Source organism: Hippoglossus stenolepis, chromosome 7 (genome assembly GCF_022539355.2).
Source record: "Hippoglossus stenolepis isolate QCI-W04-F060 chromosome 7, HSTE1.2, whole genome shotgun sequence".
Lineage (NCBI taxonomy): Eukaryota > Metazoa > Chordata > Actinopteri > Pleuronectiformes > Pleuronectidae > Hippoglossus > Hippoglossus stenolepis.
The window spans coordinates 13,235,002-13,258,128 of NC_061489.1; the positions used below are offsets into that span (position 1 = coordinate 13,235,002).

A 23,127-nucleotide genomic window follows, 5' to 3' on the forward strand; every position below is an offset into this window, starting at 1 on the left:
TACTACTACTTCTACTGCTACTACTACCACTACTACTACTACCACCACTAATCATTATTATTATTATGATAGTGGCAATGATAATGATGATAATAATAATATAAATCCTATAATTCAAAATGAAAAAGAAAATTAAGTAAAAGAAAATTAAGTTTAGTAAAAGTAAAGTAAAGTAAAGTAAAGTAAAGTAACGTGTCGTGCCAGTGAAACAGGAGAGGTGTGTGTTAGTGTGATTTGTCACTAGAGGTCATCAGAGGTTCATCGCGTGCTCCTCCAGCCTCAGCCCAGCCCAAAACATCGTGCTACGTCACCAGCTCCCGCCCCGCCTCGTGCCAAAGACACACGGTCAGAATCAGGTCAGAAATGAGACAGTGTCAGTGAACGTCAGTCACTATGTCGGTTCTGTTCAAACTCACTCTGTCGGTAGTGAACACCGGGTGAGTGCTGGAGGTTTAAACCCGCGGTATCAGAGCTCCGTCCCCGCTGTCAGCCCGCGGGAACCCGCCCGGCAGTTGGCGGCTCTTTGTAGCCGCCTCCCAGTGTCGGTAAGTAGCTTTAGAGCTGGGTTAGCTCCAAGTGGCGTCTGGGTTAGCTTGTAGCTACACGGCTAAGTTAGTTGTCACTTGGTCAGTCGCTGCCCACAGACAGAGGAGTCCCAGGCGGGCAGCAGCTGTGGCTCTGGCACTGACACTGTTCGTGGGGGACGTTTAACGGACGTTTCTGTTCTATGGCTGATGTGAGTTGTCTTTTGTTTTGTTTGAACCTCGTGATCACACTGAACACTGGCCAGCCTCTGGATCCACGCTGTCTATCAGCCAATGGATCAACTCGTCCATGTAGCTCTGGAAGATGAGCAGCTTCCCTCATTCATGGAGGTGTCAAATAAGGCTGAGCTCTCAGATGGTTTTCCACACAGTGTGCACACACCAACATGTCGTTTCATGTGGTCTGGTGTTATTGAGCAACGTCGTCCAGCTGTTGTTGTTTATGATGTGGTGATCTGGCTGTCAGAGACAATCCTTCCACCTTGTCTTCTTCTTGGAACAAAACACTATTTATTACTTCTATGAGTCATTTAGCCATTTGTAGGTCTTAGTTGGGCTGGATGACATGGTCAAAACTTAGGCTTTATCAAGATAAGAAATCATTTAAATCAGGCGATATCAATAATAATCATGATACATGTGTTATTATTTTTAAGTTTAAAGATTGATTAATGCTCCTGAGTGAAGGTTGTGGTTTTAAACTCTTCTTTTTGAGCACAGAATGACAAACATTTAATTAACAGCAAAACATTTTCCGAGGTAGAACAATTATGTCTCCTCTTTGTGCATTTGATGATAATTATACTGTTTTATTGCTCAGCCCTATGTTAATGTTTGCCTATTGAGCATATGTCACACAGCTGCTGTGGTTTATGATGTGGTTATTTTGGTGTCTGTTAAACCATCTTCTTTGTCTGCTTCTTGGAGCAAACACTATTTGTTGCATATGATTCATTTGGGGACTGTTGTCACACATGTCTGTCTCCAACTTTGTCCAAAGGACATTTAATAGAAGATATAAATAGGAAACACAGGGTCAGAGCTGCAGGGGGGATGACATTCAACATAGGTCTCCAGCTTGAGTCAAACCACTGATGTTGCAAGTACACGAGGTCAGAGGAGAAGCCAACATGTCTCCAGCTTGACAAATGGCTGTGGCCTGTGAAGCCATCAGGGACAGTCCTGGTTACAGATACAGGAGATTGTTCGATTGAAGTCTGATAAATAACAATAAATAGAGCTGAAGTGATTAGTTCATGACAGAAAATTATAATTAATCGCTTAATTTCAAAGTTGGTTTACCAGGAAACATGCCTAAAATAATTTGCTCCATCCTTCTCATTAATGTGAGGATTTACTACTTTTCTCTTCGTTGCACCATCGTAAATTCAATCGGTGTGTGTTTCAGACTGTTATCCAGACAACATAACCAAATTTGAGATGTTACCTCGGACTCTGAGAACTTGCGGAGGTATTATTTTCACATTAAACTACAGCTTAATGAATGATGAGAATTATGGGTAAATTATTGAAAACAACTGATTGTTGCAGCCTGTATAAAACTAAATAAAGCTTTTAAACCAGGATCTCGTTCTCATGAATACAAGGCTCAACATGTCAGCTTCAGGAAATCACTCACTTGGAAGAAATCCCTCCACTAAGGTCTCTTTTCACCGCTCTAGGTTTGTGTTGTATATTTCACTAATAGATGTGTCCGTTCAGGTTAGTATTTGAACCTGTTGTTTCCAGTGGCAGGTAAACAAAGTGTCACAACCTGTGAGCTATGGTGGAAACTGTCTGACTGTAGGCTGTTAATAGCCTTGAGACTGGAATGCAAATCAAAACAAGGTTCAGAATCAACCTGTACAGGTTTGGCTAGGCTCTCCTTTTCGATCAGCTTTTCATAACCTGACACTCTCCCTCTTACCACTGCATTTACAGTATGTGTGTGGATATAGTATATACATTGTTTACCTGCATTATACAAAGAGCTGGTAAATGCAGCGTTTGCAGGCAGTTGTCAGATGTGATGTATTGAGTATAAATGTTTGGTTTTATGTTTATATGTCGCTGTTATTGCAGGACTATGAGAGAGAGAAGGGATTTATGATCAACTTGAAGTGCTGTTTGAACATTGCAGACGACTTGTGTTGGAAAAATGAGTTCAAGCTGCCCAGCGGTGACAACCAGCGTCTCCTCCAGGGATCAAAGCCTTAGCAGCATAACATATTCGAGACAGGAGACACAGGCACAGATGAAACGTGTTTGAATAAGTGTGGTATGGATTGGATCCTCTGTCCCAACCTACCTGCAGTCCTTATTTGTCAGGCCTGTACTTCCTCTTTGTTTCAGACTGTGTGAGTCGCTGGTTTCTTCACTCCTCCCACTGGCTCCCATGGCTCCTTCTGGATATGTCAAGCAGCAATAGGACAGGTCAGCTGGCACATTTCCTGGGCTACATTTCCAGCCCTCTGAACCCAGGGCTTTTAGATTAGAAAGAAAATACTTTCAGATTGTTTCATAATCCAGGCAAACAAACTATTTAAAGTAAAAATGAATTTGTATTTGAGTTTTTTTTGTGCTGATGTTGTCTTCCAATCTTGTCGAACCCAGACAGAGAGAGATGAGTTGGGCTGAGGAGGACTGGACAGTGGGCCTGTCTGGACGGGTCCTGCAAAAGGTGAAGGAGCTGCAGGTCCAACAAGATCGACTGTCAAGAGAGACCAAGCAGAAACAGCTGCAGTTGGACAACATCCAGACTAACCTTGAAAAACAGACTCTAAAGGTAAAATCAGCCACGTTGGTTATATCAGGTCAAGTGTGGGGAACCATTTTACCATTCAACCTTTCGCCGTTCTCTGCAAAATGTATCATTGTGACAAATGAGTATAAAAACAAACAAACAGAGGTGCTGACTCAAGAGTGTGATTGATTTTGACCAAATACTGAAAATAAAGATGGACGACAAAGATATTTTTTTTCATTTAGGTAGTTCTTATCACATTGATGTTTGTTCCTGTGAATTTGGTTTTAATTAGTTATTTGATTCTATGAAAACAGGGTGAAACGTCATGATTGACAGCAGAGATAGCCGTGACCTCACTACTTCATCCCTCGAATGCTACTGCACCGGCTCCATATAACTTAATAGGTGCAAGGTGGCTGCAGCTGTATCTGAGTTATTTTGGCTTCATTTCTGGATCGTGGGACAAACTGAAGACGTGTCATCCGTATATACAGTCCATGATTTAGACAGAAGTGTGGAAGTTTAGTTTATAAGGTACTAACTAATCTGGATACAATGCTTCAGAGTTGGTTGTCACATAGTGTGTTGTTGGCCTATTTCTCATATTTCTCTTATCTAAGTTTATATTGTTGTCAAGCCAGATAAAGTCTGTTTGGCTGTGTCTATTAAAAGATTATGTTGTATACTACTAAAGTATAGTGTGCCCTCAATCAGCCACACCCTGGTTTCAATATAAAACCCAGACGTAACTTGGTGTGACACTTAGTTATTTTTATCTATTTTCTATCTGTCCATTAAAAGATGGTAACAAGTGTATGAGCATTCAGTGATAACGCAGTTCAGAGGCGATCTTTAATAAGTAAATGAGTTGTACTTGACAAGATGTATGATTCAGCCATACACTGTCATAGCCAGTCGTCTCTCACAGGATTTGTTGTTTTCAGTTTTTGTTATCCTAACGTGTGCACCTCCCCTCCCCTCATTAGTATGACGAGGTGCGCGGGGAGCTCCACTCTGTGCAGAGGCAGCTCCAGAATGTTCGTGAGGAGGCCAAGACAGCAGTGATCAGCAGCGAGTGCCTGGCCCAGGAGCTGCAGACCAAGCAGGCACAAGTCTGCTCTTTTGAGGGCCAGCTAGATTCTGCCCGCACCCTCAACAACAAACTCACCCAGGAGGTCAAAAGGTTAGCGCCACAGGAAATCATCTGAGACAATGAACTTCTCTGTCTGTTGTGTTTTATTTAAGGCGTTTTGCATTCTCATTAAGAAGAGTTTACAATTTAAATTTAAACATCTGAGAAATAACATGAATTCCCTGCAAAAGGCAAATGGATAACATTAACAATATTGACATCAACCCAATTGATGATGTCCAGTAAATCCAAGCTATTATAGTAGAGCAGTGAAAGGAACAGATTAGCATTGTGATTTAGCATCATTAGTATAAAACTAAGATAAGTCTGTTCCTAATGTAAATAATAATTGATGATAAATGGAGGCTACTGTTTGCAGAATGAAAATAAAATAGGCCCATTGTTTTCTTTTGTATTTCCTTGCCTACATTTTTAGATAGCATGAAACTGTTATCATTCTCAGTTGTTATTAAAGCTTTATTGTGCCTTAATAAAAGACAAATCCTTCATCTCTTTCACTGGACCGTTGTTGTTTGTCTTTCTGGCAGGTTGGAGGCAGAGCTTGAGAAGCTGCAGAACAGCAGCAGGTCGGCAGACACCACTCTGTTTTCTACTCCCTGCTGGAATACATCCTCACCCTGGGAACATAATGGTACGTCCCTGTAACTTTATGACTCCCATGTTTATTCTCCCGTATCCATTTGTCTTTATCTTGTTATTAAGGCCCTGCATAGTTTGGAAAATTAAACATAAAACCACAAGACTCCCAAGGGAACATATGTGTTGTAAATAAACTCCCTCATCCCCTATCCTTTCCCAGCTTTTCACTCTCTGGGGACTGATGAATTTTTCTTTGCTCCCATGTCAGTAAACCACTTTGGTTATTTGCTGCTGATGTTTCTGTTCAGCATTAGTGATTGGTATTGTAAGTCCAATGCATATGTTGTGTTGTTGGCCTGTAGGGAGCAGAAAGGAAGAGGAGAAGCTGGGACATCGAGATGAAGCACAGAGCAAGCACATCCGAGTAAGTGCCAGCATATAAATCAAACAAAAATATCCTCAACTATGTTTACTGAGAATTTGTTGGAGTGTTCATCAAAGTTTTTGGATATCTTTTGGCAAGTAATCTGAGTTTCTCGAGATAAACTCACTTGTTTTCATTATTTTACTTATTTGTTTCATGTATTTTGAGTTGTCTCACTGGATGTATCAAATTGTCTCTTGGGCCGTATATGGTCCAGAGGTCAGACGTCACCCAACCCTGCTCTATAGTCATTCTTCAATAAAATCTTGTTTTAGAACTTGAGTCCAGGATCCCTGTTGTAAATTCGCTAAGATGTTCAGACTCACATTTTCTTTTTTTCTTTTTTATCTAATTCTTCTCTCCCCCTTTAGCAGCAGCTCCAGTTCTCAGACATGCCCACAACTTCACTGCCAAGACAACAGCACAGGAGCACACCCCACCGCCACCCGTCTGACCAATCGGAGTCCTTCTCCACTCCCTCGGCTGTGTTTCCGTGGGAACGGGATGACACCAGGCCAACAAACAGGAGACAATCCCAGACCTCTCCCCAGACGCCCTGCACTGATGTCATCACTCAAGGCCATTTGGCAGTGGGGCTTTGTGGGAAAGAGAAGGACCACAGGACAGAGAGCGACAGTGAGTGTGGATGCCACATAATGACACCTTGGTTACAGGGCACCAATGGGTTTTGCCCATCTGCAGTTTGAAAATAAACACACACATCTCAGCCTGGCAGCTTGAATCTTACATCAGGACTAAAAAGCAAATATGCGATGGCTCCATGTTCTCAAATATGATCATTTGCGTTTTTTCTTTCAGTAACAGTAACAGTAAATATAATATTCTTTGGTTTCAAAGAGTTTTTTATGTGTAATTAATTGAGAAAATAATATGCAGAATAATTGATAATGAAATGAATCATTAGTTGCAGCCCTTGCTATCCTTTTACCTCAGTAATTCTGGTTTGAGAGATTGTTTATCTTATAATTTAGACTTAAATGTAAGATGTTCTAGCTCAAATGCAGCATTTTACAGATGCCAATAAGAAGACTATAACTAACTATACAAAAGATTCTGTTAACAGTTAAAATTGTTGACCAATTGTTGTGTTGTGTTGAGTCAAAGCAGCCAAGGCTCAAATGCACATGGTCTTAAATTTGTATTTATGACCAGCAAGTTCTAGTTAGAATACTTTGTTGATGACTATTGCCTATTAGCCAAATTCTGATTTCACTTTCTTTTTACAAAAAACACTCAGTAAACAGCTCGACATAAGTTTTAGCAAATATTTCTCGATTAGGACTAATATACTGACAGTTTTTGAGTAATCTGACTGGAGTGCAGTTTTTGTTGCGTTCTTGGGTTGAGCAATAAGAGACAAAATAGTGATGACATTTCATCTGTTTTAATTTAAGGTTTCCACTTCTTGGTGAGACCACAGCTGCAAAGTCACCCTAAGTAAAGCAATGTAATCATCCTGAATGTTATGTACTTTGTATAATGTCAACAGCACGGGTTACATAAGAGGCTGTGCAGAAAGCACTGGCTCAGCTGGAGACTCCTGCTGGATCCACTGTAGAGTGGCTCTTACTACATTTAACTGTTTGTCAGCTGCACTGTGTGTGTGTGTGTGTGTGTGTGTGTGTGTGTGTGTGTGTGTGTGTGTGTGTGTGTGTGTGTGTGTGTGTGTGTGTGTGTGTGTGTGTGTGTGTGTGTGTGTGTGTGTGTGTGTGTGTGTGTGTGTGTGTGTGTGTGTGGAGGATGGGATCAGTTCATCCTGTAACAAAATGTTTCTTTTTGCTGCTAGGACACAGAGGGAATATATAATTGAGCAACAGGACAACTATACAAGACAACATATTGGACAGTCAGGAAATTGATTTCATCCCTCGCTTTGTAATCAGCAGCTGTCAGTGAATCAGTCTGTATGGATTGACCTTATTTGTCATGACTCCAACTGTGTGTTGCTTCTGTGTTGTTGTTGGTGGTCAGCTGTAAGAAATCAACCAACTCTAGCTGATAATATCAGTGTTAGTTGTTCAACTGTTTCCTAACTAAATAACTCTCAGTGGTGTAATTCAAGGGTTTTTGGGGGTACTTGTTTTTTCTATCAGCTTGTTAACCACTAAGTCTGTGTGTTTGCTCCATACAGCAGTATCTTTGTCAGAGATAAAGAGCCGTGTGTCTTGTCTGGAGGAGGAGCTCTCTGTGAAGACCAGGACGTTGAAGTCCATTCAGAGCGACCTGGTGCAAAGCAAGAAAGACGTCACTTCCAGGGAGATCAGCCTGCAGAAAGCTCGAGATGAGCTCAGTCTGGTGCACACACGCATCACCCAGGAGAGTGAACGGGTAAAAACCACACTACTGGTGCTACTGATACTGCTGCTGGGGTTGCTACTGCTACTGAAAACAAATATGTTTCATACTAGTCCTAATTTTCCAGGGGCCCTGCTATTTTTGGCACAAAATGGGCGTTGGCCTCATTTGTCAAAACAATGATCTTTGACCTCACTTAAAATGACAAACATGTTTGTATCATTTTACTTGTGACTCAGTCTGTTATTATCACAAACATTGAACATGTGAAAACTTGTTTGTTATGTGATGTAAAACAATCAAGCAAATATTTTCTGAAATCTAACCTTTTGGCAAACAGTCTAAAATGCTGGGGAGAGGATGCATTTCTACCAATAATTCTCTGATTATTAGCTACAAATGCTTTCCTGATGTACAAGTTAGACAAAGTTAAAAACAGTGAAAGACATCACAGTAAAACATAGATAAGCCACAACATAAAACCACTAACTAGTTTTAACACTGTGGCAGAGTGGAGTAGTTGAATATATGACTTATTTCTGTGCAGTAATTCCAATATCTATATCAATACCTGTAGTACGCACTCAAAGCCCATAGTGGTATCAAAGATAATGACACCTTAAGGTTGTCTTATTGTCAGTATTAAAGAGTGTGTGTTGTGTTTTTTTTGTGTGGCAGGCATCAGGAGCTGAGCAAAGGCAGAAGCAGTTACAAGAGGAGCTTCGTTGTCAAAGGCAAAATGCAGAGAGCATCCGACTGCAACACCAACAGCGCACCAAGGACATGGAGAAACAACATCAGAAGGTGAGACAGGGACAGATGGATGATAGACACATGGGGAAACTGAAGGAGGCGAGGGAAAACTTCTGATTACTTTTAGTTTGATTTCATCCTTGTTCCACATTACAGTTGAAGATAGCAGCTCACATTCAGAGATGCTTGTGTGTTGCCTTCAGGACATGTTGGAGCTTCAGAAAGAGAGGCAGTGGCTTGAAAAGCAGCATCAGCAGGAGGTGAATAAGCTCAACCAGGAGCTGCAGCAGGCCAGGACGCTCCACAATGCCCTGCAGGCTCAGAATGACAAGGTAAATTATCACACCTACGTTTGCTCACGATCAAGCACATGGACAAGGCAAACAATCCTTCTGATAGCATTTTCCTACTAATGGATTTACCAAGATAAGATAAGATTAGTTTAAAATCCAATTTGTAAAAACACTGGAAATTAAGGACCAACATTTTGTTCTGTACATATTGTTGATATTTGAGGTTATATATCTGTTTTTTCATCTATTTCCTGTTTCTCTTTCCTACTGTCTGTCGCCATCCCCTCTCCTCTCTCCCTCGCCCTTTCTCCCCGGACTTGTATTATTTGTACCGAACGTCAGTAATAATAACGTCTCTGACTTCTTCTCACACGCTTGCTTCTTGCCCTTGTGGTTTTCTCTCACTCTTTGTTTCACTCTCTTGCGCTCTGTGTTTCTTTTTTTTCTCCCCCACCTGCTCTTTTGTCCGCCTCGCCCTCCTCTCCTCTCGATTTCTCTCCAGTGGAAAGGTTGAGCAGCGAAGGTAATGACAGTGTGACTGTGTTTGACGATGCAGAATGCTTTGGTCGGTGAAGCATGAAAATAAAACTCATAGCTCGTAACTTGTGTGTGAGGAATAATCTGTTCTCATCGAGTGAGGCGTGAAGGCATGGCTACTGGATGAGGGTGAAGAGGGTTTGAACATTTGTGCAAAGGTGTGTGTTTGAGGCGAGTTGCATGAATGTAGAGGAGGAGTGTGTTTATGGTTAAAGACAGTGTTGTATTTTTGTCTTTTTTCTTATTTCGATTTCTTTTACCTGGTGGAGTTTGGTATTATTTATCGGCAGAACGGTAAAACCGATTTTAAATCTCTGAACAAGGGTGAGCCTCTTACCACTAACAAACATAGCATTTGCTTGACCTTCATTCCTACACTATTAGACATTTTGTAAAAACTCTTAGCAATGACCTTTCATTCGACCCACATTGTCCCTTAACACCTCACTGTAAGCACTTTGTAAACCACACAGATGTTATCTTGTTATATCTGATAAGGCCACATAGAGTAAACACACAATAGAGGCACAGTTTGGGTTTAATGTAATCGTAGCTTCTGATAGCAGATTTAATTCAACTCGTGTGAATATTTTGATCTGCCTTTTAATGGAGTATATTTTATTCTTTGCTTGTGCATGCAGTTTCAGTGATGAGTAACCAATACAATCTCAATAATTTTATAGAATCTCTAAATATTTGTATGCAGTAAATAGACTTGATGAAACATTTAAAAATAATCCACTTATCTGATTTGTTTGCAGGCATAATTAATGAGAATTTAGTTTTTGAAGAAAATAAGTGAAAAGATAAACAGTTCCTGCTATTTCTCTCTATAATTATGACTTTTGTGCCTGAGGAAATTAGTAAATTAAACTATTTATGACATAAAATTGCATTCATTTCCAAATTGGCTGTTCTGAGCTTTCTTAGAATTATTTGGAAAATTGACACCGTAGAACAATCTAGTAGCGGATGTTGTCTGATTTATGACCATCACAAAAACATGACCTAATGTTTACAGCAGTGAGTTGTAAACATGACGTGACCGAAGCATGACAGTAACAAAGGGTTTGTTTGGATTAAAAATTATAATGTGTGAGCTTTAATTGGATTGTACTTAATATCAGCACTGGTGGGAAGCCGATCAGCTTAAGTCTTCATTAGTTTCCCCAGAGATGTAGACAATACATTGGACACAGCGTATGCTCGCTATTGATCCCTGATCGCTCTCCTGCCTCCCATTCCCTTCGCTGGTCCTGATTCCTACACCTGCAATAGCAGCTATTGAGTCTTTATTTTTTCTTTTACCCCTGACTTGATCTTTTTTTTTCTCACGTCCTTTCCCTCCAGTTATCTTTTGGTTTTGGTTTTTCATGTTTTCTAGCAGCTGCCGATTTATTATTTTCTCCATCAGCTGTCTCTACAGAAACAAGCACTGGACAAAGAGTTGGAGACTCTGAAGGAGAAACTGAAGTGGACAGAGGGACAGCTGCTGGAGAGCCAGAGAAAAGAAACACAGACACAAGCCAAACTAACGGTAAAACACACACACACACACACACACACACACACACACACACACACACACACACTCTAGTGATGGTCCTTTCTGCATGCATCAATTATTCATTACCTGGACAGTGGGTTTTAATGAACTCTGTAAATTTTTAAAAACACCTCAATGTGTCATATGTCAGTCTTAGACAATAAGTGGCTTATTTGAGTATCCAGCTGCTTTCTGATAATTTATTAAAGACGTTGCATTGAGAGAAAACCAGGAAAGCTTAAGAGCCTAGTTTTTTAACCATTTCCCCCACCAGTCACTTTGACAAGAATCACTTCATATCCGACTGTACTGAAATGCTGAATCTGGATGAACTTGCACATAAGAAAAGCTTGTGACCTTATACATCAGAAATTCTAAAATGCTCAAATTGATTTAAAAGACCAAAGCTTGATGCCAACACACTGCAGAGGAAGTTAATCAGTCAAAAAGCTAAGTTGAGTCATTTGTTAGTGGGAGCTGATTACGTGTGTACCAGCTTTCGACATCACATGGTGTTAAGAGCTGCACAGATACAGGTGCAAATATTAAAACTAATAATTTAGACACATTTCGTATTTAGTTATTTATGTCCAAGTGTAAGAAATTAAAGGTGAACTGGACAGTTTAATAAAAGCAGATGTAGATGCTTTAAAGTCAACAGACAAATATACTATTCATATATGACATTTACTATTTCTGCAACATTTAAGAGGCCATTGTATATGGATAAGCTTCAGCTGAGAACTGACGACTCCAACTTCAGTCCTTACAATGGAAATTTTGATTGTGTTTAATCCACCCAATTTTTTCCCTCCTCATTAGGAAGCGTTGCGTGAGGCAGAGGGTGTGGTGGTGAGTCTGGAGCAGAGCAGGAAGAGAGAGCGAGATCTGGAGGAGGAGGGGAGGAGACTGGCAGAGGAGAGAGCAGACGCCCTGCGTCTCCTCAAAGACCTGCAGGGTGAGGAGAGAAGACAAATCCATCAATCATGAGATGCACACTGATATTGTTAATAATAATTGAATACGTTATTGAAAGACACACATTTAAGATCATTTTCACTGTCTTGGGAAAATAATTGCTGACCCAGGGGTTTGAACCAGGACTCTGGTCGACTCCCTGTTGATCATTCACAGTTCATGCTATGTTAATTCTACACAAATGCATCAGTCTCTGACCTCAGTGCTGCCTCCTGCTGGTTCATGGTTCATCATTTTCACAAAATACTATAAACTAATCTAGTGATGCATTCATTTTATTAAAAAGGCAGATCTATATCCAGGCTTTTATTTCTAAGTTCATGTGTGGTTTATTAGAAATTGTCATTTTTTTCCTTCTGTTTGTTTTTCTTTCCTTTTGAAATCCAGAGCAAAAAGCTGCACCAGCACCTCCTCCACAAACTGTTCAGTTTTGCCCGGTTGGACAGAGTTTCTCCCCTCAGCCCTCTCACGCTCCTCATTCTCGAATGTCAACTCACACCAAGAGGACAACCGCTACCGTAAGAGCCGAACGAAAGGAGGAGGAGGAGGAGAGCATGGATGAGAAAAGACCAGAGATCACAGCATGTTACCCCTCTGACAGAGAGCCAGGTGAAGGCATCGACTCTGAACACATCACTGCCGTCATCTCCTCAGAGTCTGAGAGTTTACAAAGGGAAGGACTCAGGAGGAAAAGTAAGGAAGAAGGGAACATGAGGAGGAATAAAGCGGTAGAGTGTGACAGCTCTGGAACACAGAAGCACTCCGGCTTTGATCCTGTACTCTGTATGTCCACCAACGCCTCTGTGGATGTTTCTGAAAAGCCAGAGCAGGCCAAGGCCTCTGAAGACCTCCAGAGAATTAACACCATGCTGCGATCAGAGATAAATGATGTGCGCGAAGAACTCCAGAAAAGATTGGAGGACCTGGAAGTCCAACGCAGGGCTGAGGCAGAGGCCAGGACCCGGCTCAAACAGCTCAGCTGCAAACATTCCAGCCAGGCTGTGGAGAAGGGGGAGCAGGAAAAGGAATGGAGGACTCAGCTGGAGAGTGAAAGGACTGAGACAGAGAGGTTGAGGAACGCTGTGGCTGCTTTGGAGACAGAGGTGAAGAGCAGAAAGGAGGAGAGTAAAAAGAACGAGAGAGAGGAGCAGGAGGAGGAGAAAAACAAAGAATTAGAAGACAGAGAGAGTGAAATGATAGAACTTAATATACAGCTGAAGAAGCAGCTAGCGGAGGTAAAAGCCCAGCTGGCTTTAGAACGAGAGGAGAGAAAGAGAGAGGAAGAGGAGAGGAACCAAAAAACAAACATGGTCACAGATGAAAAAAAGGAGCTGAGCACAAAACTTGCAGAACTTAAAGCTGAATTGGAAGAACTGAAGCGCAGCAGAGAAGAAGATGAGAGAGGAGGAGAGGAGAAACTATTGATAACCAACAGCCCGCTGAAGTACCTAACTCTCCATGATGATGAGCTCAATTCCAACATTGTTCACTGTGACAACAAACTCCTCCCTTCTCCAGAGCAGCACCTTCTCTTCTGTCAGTCCACTAACCAACTCAACATGCTGGTATCTCAGGCAACAGCAGATCTCATTCATGAAGAACAAACAGTGATAGATCCCGAACGCTTGCCTCTGTCAGATGAAGGACAAATGGGTCAAGTGGCCTCTGACTCGGAAGAGTATCTGGCAGGGTCTCCACCGTCAGACCAGAGAGGAGAACTTTCTCCTCTCCAGAAATGTGGGTCTACCTCCCCAGATATGGAAAAAGAGGTGAACCGCTTGCACAAGGAGAAAGCAAAGGAAACGCAACGTGCTCAACAGAGCCAGGTTAAACTGGAGGTCCTGCAGAGCCAGGTAAATAATACATCGGTATAGTTCATTTATCCAGCCACAGAAAAACGACTTATATTTATATAATACAAAGAAAATGTTTTATGTACAAAATTATAACACTTGGGCTGTGAGTAGTTGCCTTACAAAGAGGTAAATGAAGGCCGATATGGAATTACATACCTCATATATCTATCATTGCCTATGCTAATGAGGTATAACTTGTTTTCTCATGGAAGCTAATTTTAATTTATACCAGTGATTTTATTACATGCATTCTCCTTTTCTCCTGGTCGACATTTGGTTTTTAGACTGAAAAGATCATATCAATTGATTGTGTAAAGAAGTAAGTGACTGAAAAGTGTAGTTTTTTTTTTTTTTATGATGCCATGTTCCTTGTAGCTGTTCTCAAAACACAGCAGTGAAGAGGGTGTAGTTTTATTACCTGTTATTCTCTCTCTTCCACTGTTTCTATCTTATATATTTTTCTTCTCAGGTGACACGTCAGACTCAGCAGCTGACCATGGCCTTCGAGAAGCAGAGTCAGCACATCTCAGGCCTTCTAGCTGAGCTACAGGAGAAGGAGGGTGCCCTCCTCAGCCAGGGAGAGGAACTGCAGCGATATAAGCAAGAGCTGCAAGCTTTCAAGGCTGAAAAAGAAGTTACAAAGGTGCGAAATGGCGATCAAAGAGAAGAAAGTAGAGATGAGACGTCGATGGAGACCACAGAGCAACAACCAAACAAGAAACTGGACTGTACTGTCATATCTCACACTACACAGTCACTGGCTGATGGAGATTCTACTACACAGAGAGATGACGATCAAACTAAGACTGATGCAGAAACACCAACACCTGTTAGCAGGGAAGGGGACCGTGCATTAAGTGAACAGCATCCAGTTTCTGTTGACTCAGACAAGACTGAGAGTTATCTTGATTCTGCTTGTGTGATGGAGGAGACTGAGAGCAGTCGAGATGGAGGCAGAGTAGACGTGGTGTCAGAGCTGCTTGCTCTGCGACAGGAGAATCAGCTGCTGAAACAAAGAATAGAAGGCGTGACCATGTCAGAAACCAGAAACCTGGCTTTACAGACAGACGGTGAAAACCAAGAAGACCCAGTCAAACAAAGCCATAACACAGGAGATGCTGCTCTGCCCTGCTTGACAGAGCAGAGGCCACCTAGTATGAAAGATAACATCACCCCAGAAGGGCAGGAGTCACTACTGCAGAATAATGAAAACAAAATAAAAAGGGAAGAAAAAAGAACAACAATGGAAGAAGAAGAAGAGCTGGAGGAAGCGTCTTGTCTTCAGATCAACCTTCTAGAGCAAAAGGTAGTGACAGTGTACTGTGTTTATTTTTATCACAAGTTAGAAACCTAAGAAGCTTGCATACATACATTTAAGTCTGACATTCTCCTAAAACTATTCAGCACCTAATTCCCACTAATTCAGGAAACTGAATTTCGTATACTTCTGGTATAGCAAAGTAAAAGATTAATCCAATTTTTGTATTACCAAATGTTTTGGAACTAAATGATTCCAACTTATCTGAATTACTGTGTAAAGATCGACTTGTTTATCACTCATGTTCTTCTTTTTTGAGTTTTATTAAGAATGTCTGTTTCATTCAGTCTGTCTTGTACTTTCTGTCCTGTCCAGGTGGTGGCGCTGCAGATGAAGATTCGGGCTCTATCTGAGGAGACTCAGCAGCAGACCGAGGAGCTCACTCTGTGGAGACTGGCCTCACAACCAGCTCCAACTATTGACCAAAACCTTCCCAACAAAGACAACCAGGACCAAAACTCTGCTGTCCGACAATCCCAGTCACAGCAGCTACAGACTGATGAGATGACCCACATCCCACCAGGGACCAGGAGCCAGGCTCCGACCGCTCAGGTTCAGGAGAGCAACAGTAATGTGACAGTCATCAGAGAGGATGAGTTATTCCTCTCCTGCTCCTCCAACAAACTGCCAGGCCGCATGTTGTTCTCCAGGTAACACACTCGCACAATGAAAAATGTGGAAACGACTTATACAATACAATCGGGTATATTTGCAAGGTTTGATGAATGTACTGTATCTTGTCTTACCATGTATGCTTGAAATACATTTTTTTTTTTATCCTTTTACACCAAGACTGCAGCACAGCAACGTTCCTGAACCAAAGAGTTTCCTTCAATTTAAACAGACTGCAGCTCTTCAGGAATACAACCAGGACCCTGACAAGGTGATTTACTTGACTTTCAGAAGGAGTAAGGACTGAATTAGTTTTTCCACTAAAGCTTAATTTTCCAAATAAGGTTCGGTAAATCCCAAATAATTTCCCAGGAAGTTGCAGTAAAAGAGCTGTGTAATGTGCAAATTATACAGAAAATAAAAGATGTGGTAAAAAAAAAAAGTTAATTGGAAGTGTAACCCCGTGCAGTTTTTGGTCGTTACCAAGAAGATTAGCTGAACAGGACAAATTGTCAAATATGTCTACAGAGAAGCATGAGACACAGCATATATGGAGAATTAAGTTTCGAATAATTAATAGTTTATTTCCAGGAAACTTCAAAGAAAATGAGGAGCCATAAATACTAATACCTGTTTTTCCTCAGTTTGTACATTTTTGTCCACATATTTTCTTTAGGCCTTTAATTGTATATTTTGTGTTTTGATGCAGGAATCGGAGAAAGAAAACATTGTGCAGTGGTCAGATACCTGTCCATCACAGCACAAAGACAAGAGAGACTCTGAACTCATCCAAATGTCTTCAGAGAAAACAGGTCAACAAGTCACCAAAGGACCAACTAAAACCAAAACAGCAGAGTGTCCCACGGAGAATCCAGTGGCCAAACCAAACACTTCCAGAACAACCAGTGAAATAAACACAACCAATGACTCCTCAGAGAGATCAGCCAGGACAGACATGAAGAGTGTCAGCAGTCAAACAGAGGAGAGCTTGTATCCTCGCAGCGCTCCAACAGCATCTGAACTTCACTCTGCTTACACACAGACTGAAGAGAAGGAGGAGAAAGATGAATTAGGTTTAGTGGAATCACCTCCCGTGTCTCTTATCCCATCATCAGAGGGGGCAAAGTCAAGAGACAAGATGTTGTTTTCAGGTTCCTTCCCCATCCCGTCTGACCCGGCCCGTTTAGCTGAAAGAATCCGCCGCAACAGGACGCAGCTGTCGGCTGCCTTTGACGACACAGAGTATGAACCGTATGGACTGCCAGAGGTCGTCATGAGAGGTAACTTCACCAGCTGAAACACTGACAGTCTAAACTATCAGGCTTGAATCACTTTGGGTTGTGTGTAAAATTGTGGAAATGCACATTAAATACAAAACCTTTCTCACCTTAATGGTGATATATTTTATCCTCTATTTTAAGTGAAAACATGTCCTCTGTTGGCTAACTGTGCTTAAAGGAAAATAAATAAGACAAATGTCTTGTTTTCAAAGTGTCCTAAAACTACTTTGTGGTTGGAAGGCAGATTTTTCAACTTTCGATAAATGTAGACTAGCAGTTTTTCCGTACATCTATTTCAGTAGCCTACACAAGTATTTACGCTACGCCATTTTGAACATTTATCAATCAATCAATCAATCAATCAATCAATCGAATTTTATGTGTATAGCCCATATTCACAAATCACAATTTGTCTCATAGGGCTTTAACAAGGTGTGACATCCTCTGCCCTTAACCCTCAACAAGAATAAGGAGAAAAATATAAAACTTTTAACGGGGGAGAAAGAGAGTAGAAACATCAGAGAGAGCCACATGTGAGGGATCCCTCTCCCAGGACGGACAGAAGTGCAATTGATGCCACGTGTAACACCAGTTTGTCTGTGTCACACAGTGTGGAATCTTTGCCGGGAGTTTTTGACCCTTTTAATTTACAGAAGCAGAAGAAGCAAAGGTTCCAGATGTTTGTGCTTTCTCAGTCTGTCCTTCATCTACTTTCCCAAATCCTCTTATTCATCTCTCCATCTCCCTTTCTTTCCATCCTGCAGGTTTTGCCGACATCCCCAGTGGTCCCTCGTGTCCCTACATCGTGAGAAGAGGTTTGTTGGGGACGTCTGCTGTGCCTGTCCCGCAGAAACTGGGACAGGAGGAGGAGACAGATTAAAACACAGCCACAGGTAACCTCCAGACAAAGACCATAAACTACACTGTGTTGGTTTTGACTCAGTCCAGGACTCAAAGATAATCTTTGATTTTCATGCTGGTTGTCTTCAGGTCTGGTGGAAATGAACTGATCACGAATCATAATGATTCACTTTGAACCTCAGTGATGAACAACAGCCTGTCTACAAGGAAACTCCTGTCACCAGCAACATGAAGCACTTCTTTCTTCAAACCAACATAGAACCAGTATAAAAAAATGACGCATTCACCCTGGACTTCTAAACAAGTGTTAGCAGGTAACCGGTCCTGCAGTGGCAGAATGAACTCCTCCACTGTGGACCTGAAAAGTCTTAATGGTCACTAGTTTATCCTCTAACTGCTGTGAGGAGACATAATTGTCCGTCTTGCTGCAGTGACGTTACACCCGCCTGTTTATTTAGGTGCAGAAGTGGTGATTTAGTGATGTTTGTTGATTTTTCGGGAAGTTAACCACTACAAAGGGACTGTTTTAGTTTTTCAGTACCTCAGGATTAGGGTATGAGTCCAGCCTCGGCCTACTTTGAACGAAACAGTGCCTTGCTGATGCTTTTTTAAACAAGCACTTGTCAAGATAAGTTTGACTTGTTTTTCCAAAAGGGTGAAGCCAAGAAGGGCCTCTTGTGGAAATTTGATCTGTATTTTTTCTTTTTTGATTCATGAGGTGGCTTATTTATGGACACTTGAATGTGTTTCAGTAGAGGACAAGTGTTTACAAAACTTGCGTTAAACTTAAGTGAAAACGTGTGCGACATTAGATGTGAATAAAACATGTGTGTCCTCTGGATGTTACTGTTTGTATATGCGCCTGTGTGTGTGTGTGTGTGTGTGTGTGGGAGAGAGAGAGAGGGCCGAGCACATGTCTATGACTCAGTGCAGTGGTTTCCGCTCCATGTATGGAGATGCACCCTGTGCTCTCTCTCTCTCCTCCCTCTGCTGCTTTGCTTCTCCTTCTAATGAGGACTCATTAGTCAGTAACTGTGTGATGAACTGACCAAAATCTAAACATGTGTTTACTTCAGCTGGTTTCTTCTGATTTATCAGAGATTATTTATTTGACTAATTTGATGGATTGCACATTTGTTACTGCATCATAGACACCAGTAGCCCACATGTATGTATAGTGTAGATTTTGTAAATGACTTTGATTCATGTACAGTTTCATTATGCCTCATACCAGAGGATAATCACCACTTTGCTTCGCTTCCAAGGTTTCACTTGTTAGTGAAAGGACAGGTTCACATTATTACAGGTTCTATTCTTAAAGTTATACTCACATGCTCATAGGTACATTGTAAATCATAGGTCTACTTTCTGCCTGCTCCTGGCTGCAAAGATCCTTTTTTAAAGTAGCCTTCATGTGAAAAATGGAGGAGAAAATCAGCAGTCTGCATTCTCTATAGAAATACAAACTAAAGTTAAGCAGAAAACTTCAATCGTCTGATTAAGGAGCTTTGTCAAAGCAATGATAGTTCATCTGTATGAAATTATTTGGACTGGAAGTTGGGTGACAATACTGGGAGGCTATTTGGAAATGGTTACTGCCAGTCAGTCTCAACAGCTCCCACATAATGAATTGATTTTTTTCTGCTACTGTTCTTTTGACTTTTTGACTTCATCATTGAAAACCATTTTGTCCTTAATTGTCGGGACAGTAGCTTCACACAGTTTGTGCCAAAGACACATTTGTCCCATTAACTACCTGTGAACTGCTGCTCTTTCCGGAGCAGTCTTTATACTGACAGAGGAAGTTGAATAAACAATGACGTCCTTCATTTTGGACTCTGGCTCATTGTCCTCTCATTGGTCAGCCCTGTCAAGATAGCTTGCTATTGGACATTGGTGTGAATTTGCAGCACAAAGTTAAACATGACTCCAAAGATTGGCACAGGTACATTTTTATCTTATTTACTTCTCCACTGTGAGACGATCCACCAATCGCAGGGACTCCAATGAAATGTAGAAACAATTTTATATTTTTTCTGTTTTCCAATCTTTGCGTGACCAAACCTTTAATCAAAGCATGTGGACATCCTCCACAAATATTCTTTACAGAACAAAATCTGCTCCTCAAGATTCTACTGGGCAGTGTTTACTCGAGGTGTAGTGGAGGGACTGTATCTGAATGAGGGAATTTCTTACTACAAAGACAACGCTGGAATATAGATGCTTGATTTGTGTATAACTCAGACTCTTGAAGGCGTGTACCAGCTTCAGAAATAGGACCTGTGACTTTGTCCCCCTTTAATAACACTGACGCTGATTTAATAAAGGTTGTCCTGCAGCCAATATGGACAGATGAACTATCAACACAACTGTTTATTCTTTCAATTTACAGATAAGCATGTGGGTGTTGTTTTAAATAGCAAGTGTGAACCTATCCTTTAAAACCCTGCTGTGCTGTCTTTCAGTGTTACTTGAAATAATTTAGGCTGAAGGTTTGTTGACACGTTAGTGTTAAAAGTGTGGATTGATCTAGTTTTTTTTTTATGTTTATATTTTATGTTAAGGGGGAGTTGTCACTTCCTGGTCTTGTCTTGTTAACTCACAACATTGGACGGTTACGATTCAGTACCGTCGCTGTTCATCTGCCATGTTGTCACCAATCACACACACACAAACATACACACACTCCCTCCCTTCCAGCTGCCTTCATATCGCTGAGATCTGCAGTGCGGTGAGGGGGGGCTGAGCAGGGAGGTTCACTGTGTATCTTGTTGCCTTGTTTTGGACACTTTGATGTGAATGTATCTGTGTTGTGTTTTTGACTAGAATAAAAGGCTTGAATTTAATGTATCCATTGTCCCTCTGTTAGATTCCTTTATCCGTCAGCGCCTTTGAGTATGTGAAGTCGGGCTGTGTTCCTCGTTGTCATGGTAGCGCTGTTTGGTCCGCTGTCGGTGTGTGTGAGGATTTTTTTTAGTTTTTTACTGCTGGCGTTCAATTAAGCCTAAATGAGTTCCTTGGTTCAATGAGGAGAGCCTCAAAGGGTTTAAGTGGAATATCTTGGTAAAATCACATAAGTATTTCCTCAATTACCAAAGTCCTGTCTTTGTGCCTCTTGGTCATGCACACATTGTTGAGAAGCTACTGAAAGATTTCAAGCAGCAGAGAATTGGAGGGTGAATGGACGAGTTGGGCTCTCCAACTTTCAGAGCCTGTTTTATTTCATGTTGCAATTCCTCCTCAAGCGCAAGAAAAATTGTTTGGAGCATAACTTTGACTTTGAAGAAACAAGTGTCTCTTTTTACTTCCCAAAAAGACACGGGTTGGAAAGGCGAAGGATTTAGAGAGCCGAGCCCCCCCACGTCCAGCTCAGGAAACTCTGGGCCCTCTGCTCTTCCTCTGCGCTGAAGGCAGTAAATCACACTCGCTGTGCGGCGATGGACTTCACATGCACTCACGCCTCGTCCCTTTCTTCTCCCCCTCCTCCTCCTCCAATCTGCTCTCCTCTGTCAGAGTGATGTAGGGTCACAAGAATGGGGAAACACCTTCCAAGGAGAAAACACACATGCACTTTCACAACACACACACATGCACACACACACACACACAGTTCCTCGGTGAATGGTGAGAGAACAGCACATGCTGCATGAGGCGATAGCAACACTTCTCCAAACTGAAGGTAAGACATGAACATTTTTTTTTTCATATGAAGTATAATATCAGAGACTGATTTCTCTCTTCATATGTAAATTCTTTTTACATGATGCATGATGCTTAGTTTTATATTCAGTCTGCATGTGTGCTCCTTTCTCATTTTTGATTAAAGTTGACCAAGTATAGGAAATACTGTCAGACTGATTTAAAATCAGACGATCAGTCCGCTGCTCTAACATTCCTGCCCATAAAAGTTATCTCAACTACAGAAAAGTTTTATGCAACTGTCTTCCTGTGTGTGCAGCTTTTGCATTTGATAGTAATTTATTGTTCAGAGGTTATTTTTCTTAGCCAGTTTATCGTTTTCTTGGCTACTTCTGTAGTCAAAAACCATCCCATCATTTTTCTTTTGCGTCAGTCTTTCCCAGTGTGCTAAACCGGAGAAGCAGAGTTGTGAACCTGTGATCTCGCTCTGACCTCAGTGTTGGCTCAATGAGAAATAGAGCCAAATGATTTGGGGGGTAATTACATCTTATGGGGCTTTATTTTCCCTCAGCGCTGTAAACTTCTAAATTACTTCATCCTCATCTGCAGACCGGCTCATTCATCTCTGGAGGTTTTGTCAGCTTGTGGGCACAGATGAAGGGCTGGGACAAAGGTGTTTGATTCTCATGCTGTGGCAGAGTCACGTTCATAAACAGGCCTCTTGCTGTTAACTGACGTAGAGCAGGAACACATCAGTCACTAAAATCCAGTGATTTGAGTCTCTAACCCTTTGTTTCCTCATTGATCCACAGCAATATGTGTTGATATAATAATACTAAAGATTGAGATATATTTATATATAAACTGAAGTAGTGATCCCTCCCCTTAATACAAACTATTGGAATGGCCATAAATCTGTTATTATTTGCTGTTGTTAGTTATTATATGTGTACCTCTTAAACAATTATGTTACACACTCCTATTGTTTGCATGTTGCATATTATCTTGCATAATGATGTGACTTATGTTTGAGGTCAGAGTGGTCTAGCTCCCTGTCACACCTCTTATGAACCACAGTATCAGACATGCAGATAGACCTATTTCAGCTTTGGGATAAGCAGATCTGTGTATGAGTTACTGACAACATCAATCATAGATATAGATCTTCCATAAACCCTTTATTCAACTGTATTTAACTTTTGCATCACTGTGACAAGAAGTATTTCATCATTATTTAGTAGATTTCTGAAATACATCATCAGTTTCAGATTTCTGATTGGACGGGGGTTTACAGTTTAGTTTTTCAGCTGTTAAAACGGAGCCTGACGTCACCGGGAACACGAACACAACCTGAGGGAGAGACTAGTTACAAATGTCTGATGTTTGCAGCTGTTGTCGTTTTTTTTAGTTCCTGTCATTGCTCAGTTTGGTCCGATTTCTACCACACACCTGCCTTAAATGTAAAAGCTAAGAATAGCTCATGAACATCTTCTTCCAGCCTTGTGCTTCTTTTCAAACAGATCACCTCATGATTTATGGCCCCCCCACCTGCCCCTCTGTTTAACTTCAGATAAGATCACAGCCCTGCTCTCTCTAAGCCCCTCGCTCAATATCTTAGCAAAATATCAAAATATGCCAGCTTAGGTTTAGACAGTGATAACTAATAATATCTGACAGTGCAGAGAGACTGT

The 23,127-nt window shown here is 41.3% G+C and overlaps 1 protein-coding gene across 4 annotated transcripts; it reads left to right on the plus strand.

The window, feature by feature from the left end:
* Positions 1–330: 330 nt before the first annotated feature.
* On the plus strand, positions 331–20,643 carry si:dkeyp-115e12.6 (centromere protein F). 4 transcript variants are annotated; one of them, XM_035161268.2, is made up of 19 exons: positions 331–545; positions 2,898–2,978; positions 3,159–3,330; positions 4,278–4,474; positions 4,972–5,075; positions 5,386–5,447; positions 5,819–6,083; positions 7,600–7,796; positions 8,442–8,567; positions 8,720–8,848; positions 10,761–10,883; positions 11,715–11,850; positions 12,258–13,723; positions 14,196–15,032; positions 15,360–15,694; positions 15,837–15,927; positions 16,366–16,936; positions 17,701–17,829; positions 17,927–20,643. In XM_035161268.2, exons 3-18 carry the CDS (start codon positions 3,169–3,171, stop codon positions 17,814–17,816), a joined length of 4,917 nt encoding a protein of 1,638 aa, XP_035017159.2. In that variant the 5' UTR covers positions 331–545; positions 2,898–2,978; positions 3,159–3,168; the 3' UTR covers positions 17,817–17,829; positions 17,927–20,643. The 4 variants fall into 4 exon arrangements, with proteins under 4 accessions (XP_035017159.2, XP_035017162.2, XP_035017163.2 ...); XM_035161271.2 differs by having other exon boundaries at positions 7,603–7,796; XM_035161272.2 differs by having other exon boundaries at positions 5,822–6,083.
* The last annotated feature ends 2,484 nt before the right edge of the window (positions 20,644–23,127 follow it).